This window comes from Protobothrops mucrosquamatus, unplaced genomic scaffold (genome assembly GCF_001527695.2).
Source record: "Protobothrops mucrosquamatus isolate PMUCROS unplaced genomic scaffold, P.Mucros_1.0 scaffold341, whole genome shotgun sequence".
NCBI lineage: Eukaryota > Metazoa > Chordata > Lepidosauria > Squamata > Viperidae > Protobothrops > Protobothrops mucrosquamatus.
In genome coordinates this window covers 88,530-104,999 of record NW_015386678.1, presented here as the reverse complement: position 1 = coordinate 104,999, position 16,470 = coordinate 88,530, and the positions used below count along the sequence as shown (strand labels likewise).

The 16,470-nt window shown below is 40.8% G+C and overlaps 1 protein-coding gene across 1 annotated transcript in view; it reads right to left on the bottom strand.

Moving 5' to 3' along the window:
- The window catches only part of TIPARP (TCDD inducible poly(ADP-ribose) polymerase), a 31,021-nt gene extending 20,031 nt beyond the window's left edge, over positions 1–10,990 (bottom strand). Inside the window, exon 1 of the mRNA XM_015815392.1 lies at positions 10,060–10,990. Coding sequence (XP_015670878.1) covers positions 10,060–10,967 — 908 coding nt within the window. The 5' untranslated portion in view covers positions 10,968–10,990. The remainder of the gene's footprint in view (positions 1–10,059) is intronic.
- Positions 10,991–16,470: the final 5,480 nt, after the last annotated feature.

Sequence of the window (16,470 nt, the reverse complement as noted above, 5' to 3'; positions counted from 1 at the left end):
TAGTCACTAAGCTACCAGTCGTAAGTTGAGGACTACCTATACAGATCACCCTGCATAATTTCTCAGGTTAGGTAAACTCTGACATCCAGGAAAATATGGGGAGTCAAAGAACACTGACTTAAAAAGCTACAGCACTTTAAAAAAAAAAAAGTCTGACATCTTTCCACATCAAAATATAATCTGCAACCCATGTTGAAAGTGAAGAAAAATGCCAACAGTTTCAGCTATGGCAATCTGATTCTGATGATATTATACAACAGATGCAAATAAAAATAAGTTCCATTATGTACTAGAATTATTTTTAAATAAGCTATCAGGACACCTGCAGCTAAAATAGCAAACACTTTGACTCAACGGGAGCAGTTTTATGTGCCTTTATATGGTGCCAGAAATATAATCACTACATTCTGTTTTGAAAAACAGATTAGCAGAAAACCTTTGAACTTCCTGTTCCAAATGCAAGGGGGAATTATTTACATGGCACTAGGCCCACACATGAAAAAGAATCAGATGCAAGAATGCGAAGATGATAAAATGAACTGTATCATGCTAGGCAGCAGATGGATTTTGCCTTGTGAATCTTCCTTAATATGATTTTTAAACTTAAACACACATACATGATTTTTAAAATTAACACAAACACACACACACATACAGAAATGGACGTGTTAAGTTTGAATGGAGCATTCAAAATTCTACCCACAGAGTAGGACAGCCCATCCTTTTAACACATTCTCACAACACAGCAAAATTCCCATCCTTCTTTGTAGACATGGCTTCAGATGAAGAGTAGAGGATCAACAGACTGTCAATCAAAGGATGTTCCTCACTGAGAACCAACCCAGATTTTTTTTTCCAGTCTGAGCTCATTAAAAAATATATTTGTAATAATGTTGAAGAAAATTAACTAGAATTAACCATTTTAATGATTTTAAACTTTTAAAAGACAACTGTTAGATTTATTCAAAATATATATCCTTCTAAATTTAGAAGGACTGACTTCCATGTAAGTATGCACATTATCAACTGCCAGAAGACCCCATATTACATAGTCATCACAGATGTAAAAAGTGAAAATATAATGTGTTATGCGACTGGCAGTCCAAGGACAACCACTTGAAGCATATATAAGCAGAACTTCTATAAAAGTCCCGTAAAAATTGTAAGTAAAAACAATAGAAAACAGTCTTCAATAAGCATAGACGATCAATTCCAAGGAGATTTTAAGGAAGGGGAAGAGAGCTTTTGGGCAAGAAAACCTGAATGGCTATCCCCACTCTCTGTTCCCCAATTCCTTATCAATACAGAGTCCATTCCCTTCTCTCCTTCCATGGCCCCAAACAATTCTATGCCCAAAGAGAAAGTCAATGCAAGTAGGCCATGTGCTCTACTTATCACTTCACTCCTTGCATATTTGGACAAGGCAATCAGCCAGGCAAGTGATAGCACAGAGGAACAGCAGCTGTGAGGGAGATCCCAAGTACAAACAAGTCCCCTTTAACTGGCATAGGCTATGGCAGCTGCTCAATACTCCCCCCCCACATCCACCCTATCTGTACATATGCCTATTTATTCTTTCTTACATTGCCAACAAGGTTTGGCAGAAGAAAAGAAAAAGGAATGCAATGTTGAATTTAAGTTTTAGAATAGATACAGGGGGTAAGATCAACTGAAAAGCAAGCTACTGGTAGGGCACCTTGTTCTTTAGCCTCTGGATGAGCCATTGGTCCAGAATCATGAATGGACTTAAAGCACCAAACAATGAAGGTATTATGGATACCAAGCGCAGTGATGGGTCACTGTGCCATGTAAACCATTCAAAACAAAGGGGGGAAAACGAACAGCTACCCCCTGCAGGTTACTACCCAAGGCTGGCTGCAGCTTGTCATCTCTTGGATACTCAGAACTGCTGAATTAAGACATTTCTTGTTCCTGGCAAGCTTTGCAGATAGTCCACTGAAGTTTTAATAGCTTTAGCCAAATCAGAGTGGTAACCATGTGAACTAGGAAGCTCACAAACTAAATGCTAAAGGAGCCAGGTTCAAAAATACCACTATCCATGTTGAGTTGCCAGGATACACAACATCATCTGAAAAACAGACAGGAAAGTTGGATTGCAGCGGCCACATGTAGGTTCCATGTGAAACTGGCATGGGCTTCAAAAGTTCAGATTTTCTAGACTTATCCAATGTACATTAGCTAAGTTTATAAAACACATTAAATTAAACCCAGAAGAGAAAACCATAATTCATGTAATGTATTATGCCTAAATAATGAAATCATAGTAGGACTTAAATCAATAACAAAGCTCTCACAATATGCAAACAGAACGGTCAGGTATCTTAACACTGGACTACAAACTAAACCACATCATGTACTAAGTCACAAATTAACCAATCCCATTGTATCCTGACATGTTACTTAAACTTAGCAATTGGATGTATGCAAAAACAGTAATGTGGATTGGTAAAATAAGTATTAATTTGGTTTTTTTTAAAGATTAGTGGACAAGTTTGCTCCAAAAGGTATTTCATGGCAAATTCAATGGACCGTGTTCTTCAACAAACCTCATGTGGATCCTGGAAGAAAAAGAATCCCGAAGTTTGGTGCTTGTTTTATTTCATAAAGAAGGCAATCCAACATATTAATGTGCTCGTGTGAAGAAGTAACCATCCCTTAAATTCAGTTATTCATTGCATTATTCTTACCAGAAAACAGATACTTCCTCTAGGTACTAATAACCTCTCACACGGCTATGTAGAAAGTTAGGCCTGTTTCTCCAGAATGAATTGCTTCAACTCTGTAATATCTAAGAGTTTTCTAGCATTTTCTAGCTTATTTCAGATCCTGTGATAAACTTTCTATGGGTTTAACTCTGGGCTTTAACCCGATTATTCAAAAATGCTGACTAAATTTGTTTTTCTTCATCTGCTATATTTGCTCATACTATATATTGAGACCCTTGCCTTGCTCCACAAACTACTTCTGTTTCAGCATCAGCTGAAGATGACCTGCCGATTATTCTGATTCAAAACAGAATCCATGCTTCATTTAATCGTGGCATGTCCTGAGGCAGCAAAACATTCCAAAACCATGACTGTATCATCTCTATGCTTGACAGTTGGTATGAGGTTCTTATTGCAAATAAGTGTTTGGTTTCTGACAAATGAAACAACACTCACATAGCTAAAAAAATTCAATTTGATTCATTTGTTTTTAGAGCATTCCTCCAGAAATCTCAAGTAAAATACTTGGGAAGCTTCACTATTGCTCCCAATCTTCTCCACATCAAGATTATATAACTTTTCTACTAATATTCAGTGGCAATAATATGCAAAAATTCCAAAAACCTAAAAAGGGGGCAAACAGATTTTCACAGAATAGTTTTGATGAACAGATATGAACATATTTAAGATGTGTTGCATTGTGGAATTCCACCTTTTTTCCTAAACAGAAGAAACCAGGGAAGCTTGGCAGCCTACAAGCCTACGAGGTTTGGGATATGCCGATGAAGATTCTCAGTCATCTAGGTAGAGTTGTTTGGAAGCTGAGTCCTGACAACTGGACTTCTTGTTGATTCAAAACATTTCACGGCTTATCCAAGTAGCTTCTTCAGCTGAACTGAAGAAGAGTGAAGAAGCTACTTGTACAAGTAGCGAAACATTTTGAATCAACAAGAAGTCTAGTTGCTATGACTCAACTTCCAGACAATTAATTCCCATTGAGACTTAATATCGGTCCCTGTAAATGCAGTAAATCCTAGGTCACCAGAATTCTCTCGCAAGTAGAGGTAGTCCTCGACTTACAGCAGTTTATTTAGTGAATGTTTAAAGTTACAACGGCACTGAAAAAAGTGACGTATGACTGTTTTTCACACGTATGGCCTTTCTAGCATCCCCGTGATCATGAGATCAAAATTCAGATGCTTGGCAACTGGTTCATACTTATGACACTGCTGTATCCCAAGGTCATGTGATCACCTTTTGCAACCTTCTGGCGAGCAAAAACAATGAGGAAGCCAGATTCACTTAACCGTCATGTTACTAACTTATCAACTGCAGTGACTCACTTAACAACTGTGGCAAGAAAGATTGTAAAATGAGGCAAAACTCACTTAACAAATGTCTCACTTAACAACAGAAATTTTAGGCTCAAATGTGGTCGTAGGTTGAGGACTACCTGTACAACTTTTTTCCTGGGCTTGGGATGGAAGTTGGATTGGTAAGGGTGTTTGGGTCCACTCCTCAGGCATAGGAATTTATGGTACAATTCTCATTTGAGACACCAAAGAATATGCTTTTCTCACCAAATTCAATAATTTTTTTTCTTGCAATTTCAGAAGATGTTTGGCTGTCCCATACACATTTAGAACATTTAAACAGTTGTTCTTCCCACCCAGCAGGTGAAGCTTGGATACGAAGGCAAATGTTGCAGGGTCCAATCTGAGTCAGTCACCGGGACCAAAGGTGACCGACTCAGATTGGAGCCTGCAACAATTATCCTGGGACACGTACAGTATATTTACTTATGTTCGCGACAAAGGGAAATGCTGACGGGAGAATACACAATTTGCTGCCCTTAAATTGTTCTATATTAAAACTGAAAAGGCAGTATCAGTGGCCGCCTTTTCACTGAGACAGTTCATCAGGGCAGCAACATTTTTAATCAGCATCCTTTCCTGCTGACTGAAGAATAGAAGGAATGCACATAAATGTGAGGAAATTATCCTCTGTCTATGAATGCAATGTACTTAAGTATAAAATAATACGGCTACCAGATCTAGGCTGTAAATCATGGCCGACAAAGAAATATAGAAAACCCAAACTCTTTTCTGCCTTAATATAAGAACATAAGCTGTGCTCTGCCGGATCAGACCCTTGTTCTGCTCTCCCTAGTGGCCAACCAAAATACACAAGGAAGGCCGTTAATCTTCCAGCAGACGACCTTGGCAAATAATAAAAATGATAAAGCTATGTTTTGAGATAAAACAATGACTTGCAATGTCAAATATTTGAAAGCTTTTTGGCAACCATCAGCAAGATGATAGAGAAGATATGCTGAATCATACCCGAGTGTGGCCCTTTTGGATCAAAGCAGCTTAATAGCAAAAAGCAAACAACAATTCAGTTGCATTAATCAATAAGATGTATTATTAAACCATCTGAACACATTTAGAAAAAAAAGTGTGCAGGGTTTAAACATTCATAGCTTTCATCATTAATAATTATCCTAGCAGCAGTCTTAGAAACTCAAATGCTTTAATGGAGAATATAAAAATAAGTTTTTCCTCATTGCCCAGGAAAATAATCAATGCATGTAATCCTCGACTTACAACCATTTGTTTAGTGACCATTCAAAGTTACAGCAGCACTGAAAAAAGTAATTTATGATCAGTTGTCATACCAACAACCGTTGCAGCATCCCTATGATCATGTGATCAAAATCTGGGCACTTGGTAACTGGCATTTATCACCATTTGCAAACTTCCCAATTGGCTTCTGACAGCAAAGTCAATGGGGGAAGCAAAATTCACATAACGACATGATTCACTTAGTAACTGCAGTAATTCACTTAACAACGGTGGCCAAAGTGTGATAAAATGAAGTGCAACTCACTTAACTGTCTGGCTTAGCAACAGAAATTTTGAGCTCCACTATGGTCATAGGTCAAGGAGTACCTGTAACAGTTACAGAGTCCATTGTCCCAATTCTCTTAATTTGCTCACATGTTCTTGTTTTATCTTCTTTAAAGAATGTTTTATTTAGACAATTATTATTGTCTTGTATGCTTTTTACGGAAACCTGATTGCTTTATTTGAAAATATTTTTAATGTATTACTTTAATTGTAGTTGTACAAGAAGTGAATGCAAAACAATACAAATAATTCTAGCAAAGTAGTTTTAAACATTATAACCAGCCAGAAATTCCACATTGTAAAATGACAGTTTAATTTCATGGAGTTGTATGAATACAGAGAGATTAGATAAAATCTTAAAGTCCCCTGAAGGCTTTTAAATTTATCCAAACCACATTGTAAAAGGTACTTTATTATTTTCCTCTGTGGAAAACAACTCTATTTGATTGCCATGGTGTCTTCAATATTTTTACTTTTTCCTCTTCTCACCAATAATTTGCCCTGTGTGCACATGTGCTGAGAAGTCAAAATTTGGCTTTTCCCAACTACATGAAGATTTCCTACTCTTCCTTACATGAATATACTTTCTACATCTGAAAATTACAACTTATGGTGGATGCAATGCATCCATTTCCTAAACACCTAGAAGAATGAAAGCGAAGGTTCCCATGATTTGGGAGATGAGTAAAACCAAAACTAGGTTTGTTGTTATTTAAGGGTTTAAAATAACATTGATGTAGACAAGAATAAAGTAACTTTGATTGCTGCAGAACAACATACAAGTTTTAAATCAATTTGTCTTTCCTTTATAAATTTCAAAAGGAAAGCAACACATGACAGACAAGCCTCCAAGAATGAACAAGAATAGTATTTGAATTATTGATTTGATTTACCCCTCTAAAGTTTGAAGTCCTGAGACTAGAGAGTTGGGCTCATTCTCTACCACATGCATCAGACATTCCTCGGATCCAAACCATCCACAATAGAGGTTCATTCAGCTTCTGCTTTAATGTCACAAAGAGAAATTCCACAACTTCCCCAAGGCAACTGTTCAACCAGCCAACTGCTCCTACTCTTTTGACAGCCATCCTATCCCTCCTTCTAGTTCCAACACTTTCACTGTGTCAGTTAAATCACTCTGATTACTCTTCCTTCTGTATTTGCATAAGCCTAGGTTAGTTTTGTGCTGACCTAGACTGGAATGTCAAGTGGGTCCTGCAAAACCAGCCCAGCTGCCCAAGCAATTGCTTGGAGCAGCAGCAATTTTGTGGGTGCAACTAAGGCTTTGTTCCATCCAAGTGGAATGTCCTAGGATGAGAGATGAGGGCATGAACTTTTGGGTCATGCAGTGCAGCTGTTTTAAAGTATGGCAAATAGCTGTGGGTTAGCGCTATTCAAAACCATTTCTCCCAGCCCTGTTTTTGCTATTGTTGATTGTTTAATAACAAGGTCAGGTGCAAATTAATTTCTCTGGCACTATTCCCCCCAAACACTACAGGCAGATAGATTAAACCAACCAGTTTTGACATTTCTTTCTAAATTCATGTCTGAATCTAAGAAATACTTAAATAAATCCTATAATCAACATGGATGTAATATGCCATAATCATAGTGAATCAGCAAGCAACAAGAGACATTTGCAGAGGGAGCTCAAAATACTTGTTTACTTTCAAGATGTTTCTTCTGGCATCTTTTGCAGACAAATTAGAAGTGTGTTTCTCAACCTTAGCAATTTTTAAGATTTGTGGACTTCAACCTCCAGAATTCCCCAGAGAGCAAGGCGAGTTGAAGTTCATGCTTCTTAAGTTGCCAAGCTGAAAAGCACTGATCTAGAAAGAGGCATTCCACGTTCTTTTCAACTGTGCAAAGTATGAACAAGTGCAATGCCAATACTTCCCTAACCCTACACAAGCAGTTGAGTCAATAAGGCAGCTTAGCAAGAAAGAAAGACATTGCATCACCAAGCCCACGTAGTCCAATGGCCAGACAGACCAGCAACCCATTTTTGAGTTACTCTCTAGTTCCCAATAACTTTGTGTGGCTTTTTAAATATTTGTTAACCAGTTCTTGAGGATCCCATTAAAGACCCTCAATAATCATGTGAACCTTTGGTTTGGGTCAACAATAATTAACTAGCTAAGACACCGATGTCTTTCCAAGAACAACACTTAAGGAGCAGGACAAACAGCTGGATAAGCTCAGAACCAATGAAATAAAATATTAAAATTATTTTTATATACATCTTGTCATATTTAAAACAATTAGAATAAATGCATAGACATGTAATCCTATCACATTAACAATTCAATTCAGTGGTCATTTTTGTAAATAATAAATAATAACAACAACGACATAATAAAAAAGAACTGGGAAAATTACAAAATATTGTGACCTGGCCATCGAAATTGCGCGATTATGGATGAAACGTGTAACAGTCATACCCATTGTCATCGGGGCACTGGGAACTATGTCCAAAAACTCTGCAAAATATTTCAAGCAACAGCAGCTTCCTGCAATAACTCCAGCAATGTTACAAAAAACTGCGCTACTCGGAACATCTTACATTTTAAGGAGGTACCTGGTTGATACCTAGGATATTGGTAGCAACCCGTGTCAACCATCAGCGCCAGTCAATTTGAATGCTCAGTTGACTGAGGTTCACGCTTAACGAATAATAATAATAATAATAATAGTAGTAGTAGTAGTAGTAGTAGTAGTAAAAGTTGGAAGGGACCTTAGAGGTCATCTAGTCTAACCCCCTGCCGAGGCAGAAAACCCTATACCATTTAAGACTAGATGATCTCCAAGGTGATTTCAGGGACCTCTCTTAAGACTTCTGGGTGTGCTTTTAGAGTCACCTGCATCCTTGGGGATTCAGATTATGTATGAACTTCTGCTTTAAAGAAATTAAGGAGTGGTGTACAAGTTCTTCCACTCTGTATCTCTACCCTGTTGCCTAGAATTTAATCCAATTTTGTGCTGGCAAATATAGATAACAGTATGTTCCTCTCCCAAAGGTCTGTTAGTCTACATGTTACTTCATACACTCCTTTGTTCCTAGCACAGATTGCTCTACTTACATCACAGACAATTCAAGTCCTTTGGTGCTTAGCCAAGCCCGGGTGCAACCCAATCTAAAGAGTTCCCAGAGAGATCTCCCCTGAGGTCCTCCATTAAAGAGATGTAATCTTTAGGGATCAACAGCTGCCTGCAACAGCTGTTATAACTTCATTTAACTTTACCATTTCTTGCCAATTTATCACCGTTAGCAAGTACTGTATTGAAGTCAATTTCTAATTATGTTGTTTCTTGGTCAGTGTGATAAAGCACATTTTTGGATCTCAATATTTTAGTTGTGTATAAAATGGTGCACAACTATTTCAACTTTTACCTTTGTATAAATCCAACTACATATTGAATACTGTATGTATCTTGCTGCAGCTTAGAAAGGAAATTTGAAAAAAATGTAGAAAAAGGCAATCAATATGGTCAATTCAGTCACTGCTCTGTAAAGAAAGGTGACAGGTTTGGGGCTTTTAGATATGATAAAAGATATGATAAAAGTGAACGAAGTTATTAATGTAGAAAGTAGAAAAATGTATAAAGAGCAGTTTCTGTCTCACAATGAGAGAACAATATCAGTTGGAACTGAATTCAAGAAAAGTAAGAAAACTGTTAATTCATTTGTTGAAAATTCTATGTGCCTTTAGAAATACGTGGCACTGGCCATCAGGAATATGACATTAAAATCCATTTAAGAACACTATTAGTGCATGCTCCTTAAATCTAATCACAAAAGAAGAAAAACAGGAGATAAGCATCCGTTTGTTGACTATGGGAATCTAGTTGTTGATCTAAATAAGACTTGTGATCTGCCCAGAACTGTGCAGAGTAGAAGTGAGCCAGACTAAAAATATATAATCTCAACCCAAGTTATCTCACAGAGATAGGGGAAATGGCAGGGAAGGTGAGATATTGATCTAACAAATCAGTCAATCACTTTTAGTTTCCAAAGTTAATCACAGCTAATCACTGCAACCAATGAAAAAACTCAAATAGATACATCCACCAACATGATCCATTTTCTTCAAATACTTGTTTAACTCTTACTTTGGTATCTCTTGAACCATTATTTCATTATTACTGACATCAGACAAACGACCGTCCAATTAATGAACCTAGAAACTCAATTGTGCATAAAGTCTTCAGAGAAAGTTCTTTTCTATACATAATTGTCTTCTAAGAATAGAAGGTAAGGGGAGGGGGAAGGGAGGAAGCTGTTACATTTGAACCTGTTCCCCAACATGTACATCATCTGTCCTAATCAGACATGAAATGTTATGTTCTGCACAAATTCTGCAACTCTAGTAAGATTCCTAAATCCTACTTTTTGTTCCACCAGTACAATTATATTAAAGACCTACTGGTATCTCATTTTGACTTTGTCGTTGTCTGGATTGCAGTAGAGTCTCTCCAGATGCTCCTGGGAGTCAGTAGTCACACTCTGCCACACTTGTGTAGCGGTTCTCCTGGCTTGCCAGTGATATGGCAGGACAGTATGATGCTTGGGGCAATCACTGCCATACACGCACATGCCTTGAAGAAAGTGCACACAGATGTCAATCTCATCCTTCTGGTGGGTATGATATTGCAACTGATTCAAAAGTTCAAATACCAGGTCAAGGGAAGCATCTTCACTTTTGTTCTGGAAAAGACCAGCTCCAAACTTATCACCTGGATTCCCGTTACACTGGAGCAGGCACTGGTTGTTACTTGGGGGTATCCCAGATGAGTAACCTTCAAGTATCTTGCCAGGGTATGCAAGGAGGGCAGCAGCATTAGAGGCAGCATGCAAGCAGCTGTCTTGGAATGGCTCATTAGCAGGAGAGGTAATGGAGGGGAAGCGCTGCTCCTGTGGCTGGACCTCCTCTTCAAGATGTCCATCTGATAGTTGTCCCTGAACCGCTGGAGCTCCTGGCACTAAGACGGCTACATTGCTATCTGGCTGTGGGCATGGAGCTGCAATTCCCAAGTTCTTTTTTGCAACAGATTCACACAAGTTACTATGGCTACTATTCTGTCCCCTGGGCACAAAAATTCCATCCAGGGTGCCCGTGCCAAGCAAGCTGGTGAAGATCGGCCGCAGAGCCCTCAGTGCTTCTGAATCCAGCCTTTTTTGCATCTGCTGCTTCTTCTTAAAACATGGCTTAATTGGTGGTATCTTTTCGGGAACGCTCGCAGGTGGAGGAAATGCCTCTGGAGGATCGGGGGGCTGTGTTTCCTGACAAGCAGCTGGCTGGACTTCACCCGGAGACTCCATTTCAGTTTCCATTGCGGGTTCTGTGCGTCCTGGGCCCACCCTGTTCAGAATTAATTTCCAAGTCCTAAAGACCTACAAGTAAACAAAATAAAACTGTTATTATTGAAGGAGAGTTGTGTCACATCTATGGTGACAAAGAACCAGGACTCCGATAACACCCCTTATAACACATTTTATGATTCTTTCATCAAGAGGTGACAGTCAGAAAAGATGCTATTAAGTTCCCAGAATAAAAAGGTAGTTAATCTCTCTCCAATTCTTGAGGCTGGACACAAAGCCCGAAACCAATTAAAAACTGAAGACCTAGAACAGGGGTAGGCAACCTTGGCTCTTTTATGACTCGTGGACTTCAACTCCCAGAATTCCTGAGCCAGCATGGCTGGCTCAGGAATTCTGGGAGTTGAAGTCCACGAGTCATAAAAGAGCCAAGGTTGCCTACCCCTGACCTAGAACCCCAATAAACATATTCAATTTTCCCTGAATCCATAATCCAGTTCTGGAACAGACACTAAAACTACCTCCCCACCCTTACCCCCAATTTCCCCATTTATTTACGCAGGACAGATTGTCCTAGAATCTTAACATCCCCTTGAATGTGTTCAATGTTTTCCTTCCTTCTCCTGATCTTTCACAGATTAATGAAGATAAAGGACAAACATACCTGCACCAGTTGGTTATCCTAACAACAGGAAGAGATTCATTTTCCTTCCACGGATGACCTTGCAAGTTGCCACATTCAGAATTAATGACTAACAGCATGTGGGAATGTGAAACTCTTTCAAAAGGCTCTTTTGAAAAAAAGACCTTGTGCAAAGTGGCTTCGGAACTGCCAATTGTTCCTCCCTCCAAGCTTCCTGGACAGTTTCGTATTCCCACATACTGCCAGTCATTCTATCTGAATCACATTCCAGAAACCCTGGCTGTTTCTGGCTAAATGACACAGCAAATAAACATGCTGCCACCCACAGGCAGAACCAACTATTGCAGGTCCGACTCTAGTCAGAAAGAAAAGGCAAAACAGCAGCTGAACATATGCAAAAATTAAGGTTTGAAAATATTGTCTTCTAGCAAGAGCCTAGGGAGGGAATTAAAATGCTTAAAAGGGAGGGGGTAGAAGCTCTTTTGAATCGCTTCTCTGGCTTTCTAAATAACCAGTACAAAGTCTGTAGCTAGGAGCAAGAAGAAACTGGATACAAGAATACATACTAAAATGTTAAGAAACATTCTCTTGCATTTTTCCCACCAGGCCTTTCTCAGTTTTACAAAAGGGAATTTGTATGTACATTTGCTTTCAGAGGACGACAGAATTTCAGTTAAACTCTCATGGGTGGAGTATTCTTCCACTTCCTTAATTACAAGGTGGCCTAGAGTGCTGCCTTGCCTGTCATCTTTCCAGCAGCCAACAGCTCTTGTCTCAGATTTTGTAAGTGTCAATTAAATCCCTAAGAAATTCTTCCTGCTGGGATGTTCAGACTGGGACATGTGGGCAGCCAGGCAGGTTTCAGAAGGATAGAGAACTACACCACAAAAAAAAAACAAACGTTACCACAGCTAGCTGTACTGTATTATCATCAATCATCTCCACAAACAGAGGAAATAACACACTCCATCGAAGTTCAAAAGAAATTCCTGGGCCCCTTTATAAGACAGAAAAAGAGGAGCCACTTTTGCTGGGGAAGAAATTCTGAGAAATTGCAAAGTAATTTGGACATGATACGAATACTGAATCCAGCAAGCCAGTGAAGGTTCCTATCCCTCTGTGCCCGTACAAAAAAGATGCCTCCCTTAAGACCCAGAGCTGTGCCAGGCTATTGTACAAAAGATTGAACTGGCCATCCGGTTCTACTGCCAGGCCAAACAGACAGACTATTCATGTATCTTGTGGACTCGAAACCTTTAACCCAAGATTTTATAATTGGTTAATCAGCTGCCCTAAAATGAACCTTTCCATTTTATCATTAACAGGAGGTTACACCTGCTTTATGCCATCATAAAAACTCAAATCATGACACACTTTATGTCAGAGCAATTCTTATAAGGCAAAATGGATACATACACATACTCCCCAAATTAGTATGAAGGGTTATCTGTCCCTAGAGCAAATAGTTCTGGAGAGGTTGCCAACCAATTTACTCCCCGTGCAAACCTTAAGGGGTCGAGCAAGTTTATGCAGCAGCCAAGATTACTCAGATGGATGAGTCCCTTTCCTGTTCACCAACTCGAGACATACAGTGCTTCATTCATTACACTTCCTGAAGTTTTACAATTCCAGGATCATGCACCATCGTTAAAAGCAGTCCCCTCCCCATTATTTTGTCTAGGAGGGATCACATTCCAAGAAGATCAATTATTCAACAGAGAAATAGGCTGCTCCTCTTGCTTAACACAGATCCAAGCGTCGAAACAGCGGTGGGCGTACGGTTTTGCTCGCATTCTTTCTAAGCGTTGTTTTGAATTGTGAGATTCTCTAATCCAGATCTGTTCATGCGCCGAAAGGTCCAGATTATTCCCTCTGCATTAATTAACATACCATTGTGGCGCTCCTGCCAAAACAACCGAAGGGGATTCCGAGACTCTGTTCTGGAAGTCGCTAAATCTCACTCACAACTAGCGCTTTTTCTGAGGGTGGGGACGGAACCCGTCCCGCTTTCAGACAAGCGGCTTAAAACTTTTTCTCTCTCTCTGGTCCCAGTTGCTTCCCCCCTTCCTGGGCAATGCACACTAACTTCGAATTGGAAACAAGTCCTGGCCAGCTCAAAGCGAGGCTTCTGGGGCTTGGGATCCAGTCCATGGACCGTGTCCGAAACGGCTGCCCGGGGAAGACCATAGGAATCGAAAAGGACGCGCGTTTGAGCCAAGAGCAGGCTGAAAGAAAAAAAACCCCACCACCAAAACACCCGCGCCCACCTCCGGGGCTCGGCTTCCTTTCTCCTCTTCAGCGCTCCAACCCAACCCCCACACCCCTTTTTGTTCCCTTCGCGACCCCGATCCCAGGGACGCCGACCTCAGAAGTCAATCCGCAAGGCTCCCAAGGACGAGCGTTTGCAAAGCGGGAAGAAGGTATGGTTCCATAAAGCTCAACCTCCAGAAGCCAGGGCAGGCCAAGATTATTATTATTATTTTTTAAAGTACTACTGCGCGTAAATCCCTCGGCCCCGCTCTGCCCTGGGGGCCCTGGCAAAAGTAAGGACGCCTTTGCTGAGGACGGGGGGGGGGGGGGGGAGAGAGAGAAAGAAAGGAAGTTTCCCCCGAGTCCGCGGCTTGGACGCACCTCGCTTCCTGCTGCTCGGCGGCCGGCACCAGCAGCTAGGCGGCGGCGAAGTCGAGTCTCCGGGCCGGAGCGGCGGCTCCCTCCTCGGCACAGTCCGTGCGCTCAGCGCAGTCTGCTAGGGACGGCGGCGCTCCGCAAGCTGGAGCAGCCGTTCCTGCCTGTACGTGACCAAGCTCCCATTCCGGCCGCGGCGGTGGGGAGGGGTGGAGGGAGGCCGGCGCTCGCACCAATTCCCAGCCAGCTCCTCTCGCCGCCGCCTCCTCCACCACCACCTCCTCCTCCTCCGAGCCCTTCCGAACACTGCGCGGCTCACATGTTCCTCGCAGCCTGTTTTAAATACCGCTTCCTGCAAAGCCCTCGGCCAACAGCTGCACGATCCGGGGGAGGAGCCTGGCAGCCTCAAGGGGCGGAGCCTGCTCCCACCTTTCTTGGCGTGTGTGTGTGTGTGTGTGTGTGTGAGAGAGGAACTCCGGTCCAGAGAGGTATTCCAGGCCAACAACCCCCCCCCCACCCCGGCCTCCTTTCCCTCCGGCCTCGCCTGGCTTGCGCCGTTCCCACCCGAGCAGGGCGGGCTGAGAGGAGGGGCCGGGCGGGCTCACGGCTCCCTATTTGCATAAAGTTCTTGCGGCTTGGGGGGCGGGGGGGTGGAAGGACGAACACGCACGCACGAACCCGGCAACTGGCGTGGTTGCAAAGAGCCACTTTGTTCCCGAGCCGGCAGGAAAAAAAAAAGTGAAAAAGCACGCTTGTGCACACGTGTGCATGGAGTAATCCCCCCCCCACTCCTTTTACAAAAGGACTTCTAGGTTTTCCAGACCTTATGAGAAATTCGTAGCGTGCTTTTGAATCAAGAAGCTGGAAGAAACTTCGGTGCAAGAATGGAGCAGTTCTTTGTATACACAACGGTTGGGCAACAGCCTCAGGTATAATTTCGGGTAAAACAAGAATTTCATTTCAGTGTCAGTTTCTGGCTTTTGAGCCGAAAAGGGAGGGAATCGGAAATGGGCAGAATGACTGGCTGTTTGTGTGAAACTGGCCTGAATTCGCTGGCGTTAACTAAGTCCCTGCCTCTTTGAGGTCTTTTAAATTAAACCGTCATTTAATATAAATTAAAGAAGAAAGCAAGGAACCTAGCCAAAAAGGGTGGGAACGAAAGAGGAAGCTGCAAAGTGATTCCAGGAATACTGTCTCTGTGAGAAAGTTTGTGAGATACAATAATTCGTACTCTTTTTTTTTTTTTTTTTTGATGCACAGACTCTTGCAACAAGAATTGCAATCGGGTGTATATCAAAAGTGAATATGAATTACTGCTTCTCGCAAACTTTCTCACAGAAACAGTACTGTATGCCTGGAAACGCTTTTTACAGCTTTGACTTTGGCAAGATGATTGGTTTCGCTTATTGAAAAATATTGAGTTACAAGTAGAGAAAGTAATTTCACAAAGAAGGAAGTGGACAGATAATAAATTTATAGATTTGGACAAGGTCATTTACACTTATCAAATCCAATCTTTTATTTAGTACAGGACTAACCACTATTTTAATTTCACTCATCCTCCCTGCTTTTCACACCATTCATCTGAAACCATTAAATCAATATGTCCATCTGACACAATGAACTATAACAATCATAGATTCAATCCTTTTTTTCAGCATGGCTTTAGCACAATAATGGTACAAAAACATGTTCCAAGACACAAATCCCTATTAAGTTAAGAGGGGAATGTACTTACAACTGCTGTCAAAATTTAAATCATCAATGCAAAGCTTTTTGATTCAAGTAGTCCTCAACTTACAACAGTTCCTTTAGTGACTGTTCTAAGTTACAATTGCACTGAAAAAAGTGACATGACCATTTTTCATATTTATAACCATTTTAGCATAGACTTTTGATTATCTTTCATCTCTCAGTGGCTAATTGAATCTTCAGCCTTCATATTCTTTTGGAGCACTTTTTAAAATTAGGACATCAAACTACGTAGTGAATCTAGTCTTATTCATTTACTTTATTTATTAAGGAAATCTATACGGCTGCCCAACTCAGAGATTCCAAGTGGCATATAGGAATAAAATCCCCCCCAAAACAAACAGTGACAAAGCAACAAAATAAGGTAACAGCAGAAAGCTTTTTAAAAATGTGTTTATATACAGTTAAGACTTACTGATTCAATTCAATATCAGGTTTATCAGACCTTGAGCCCTTTCTTAATGTAAACAAGATTTCTCAGATTTTGTCTTCTCAGCA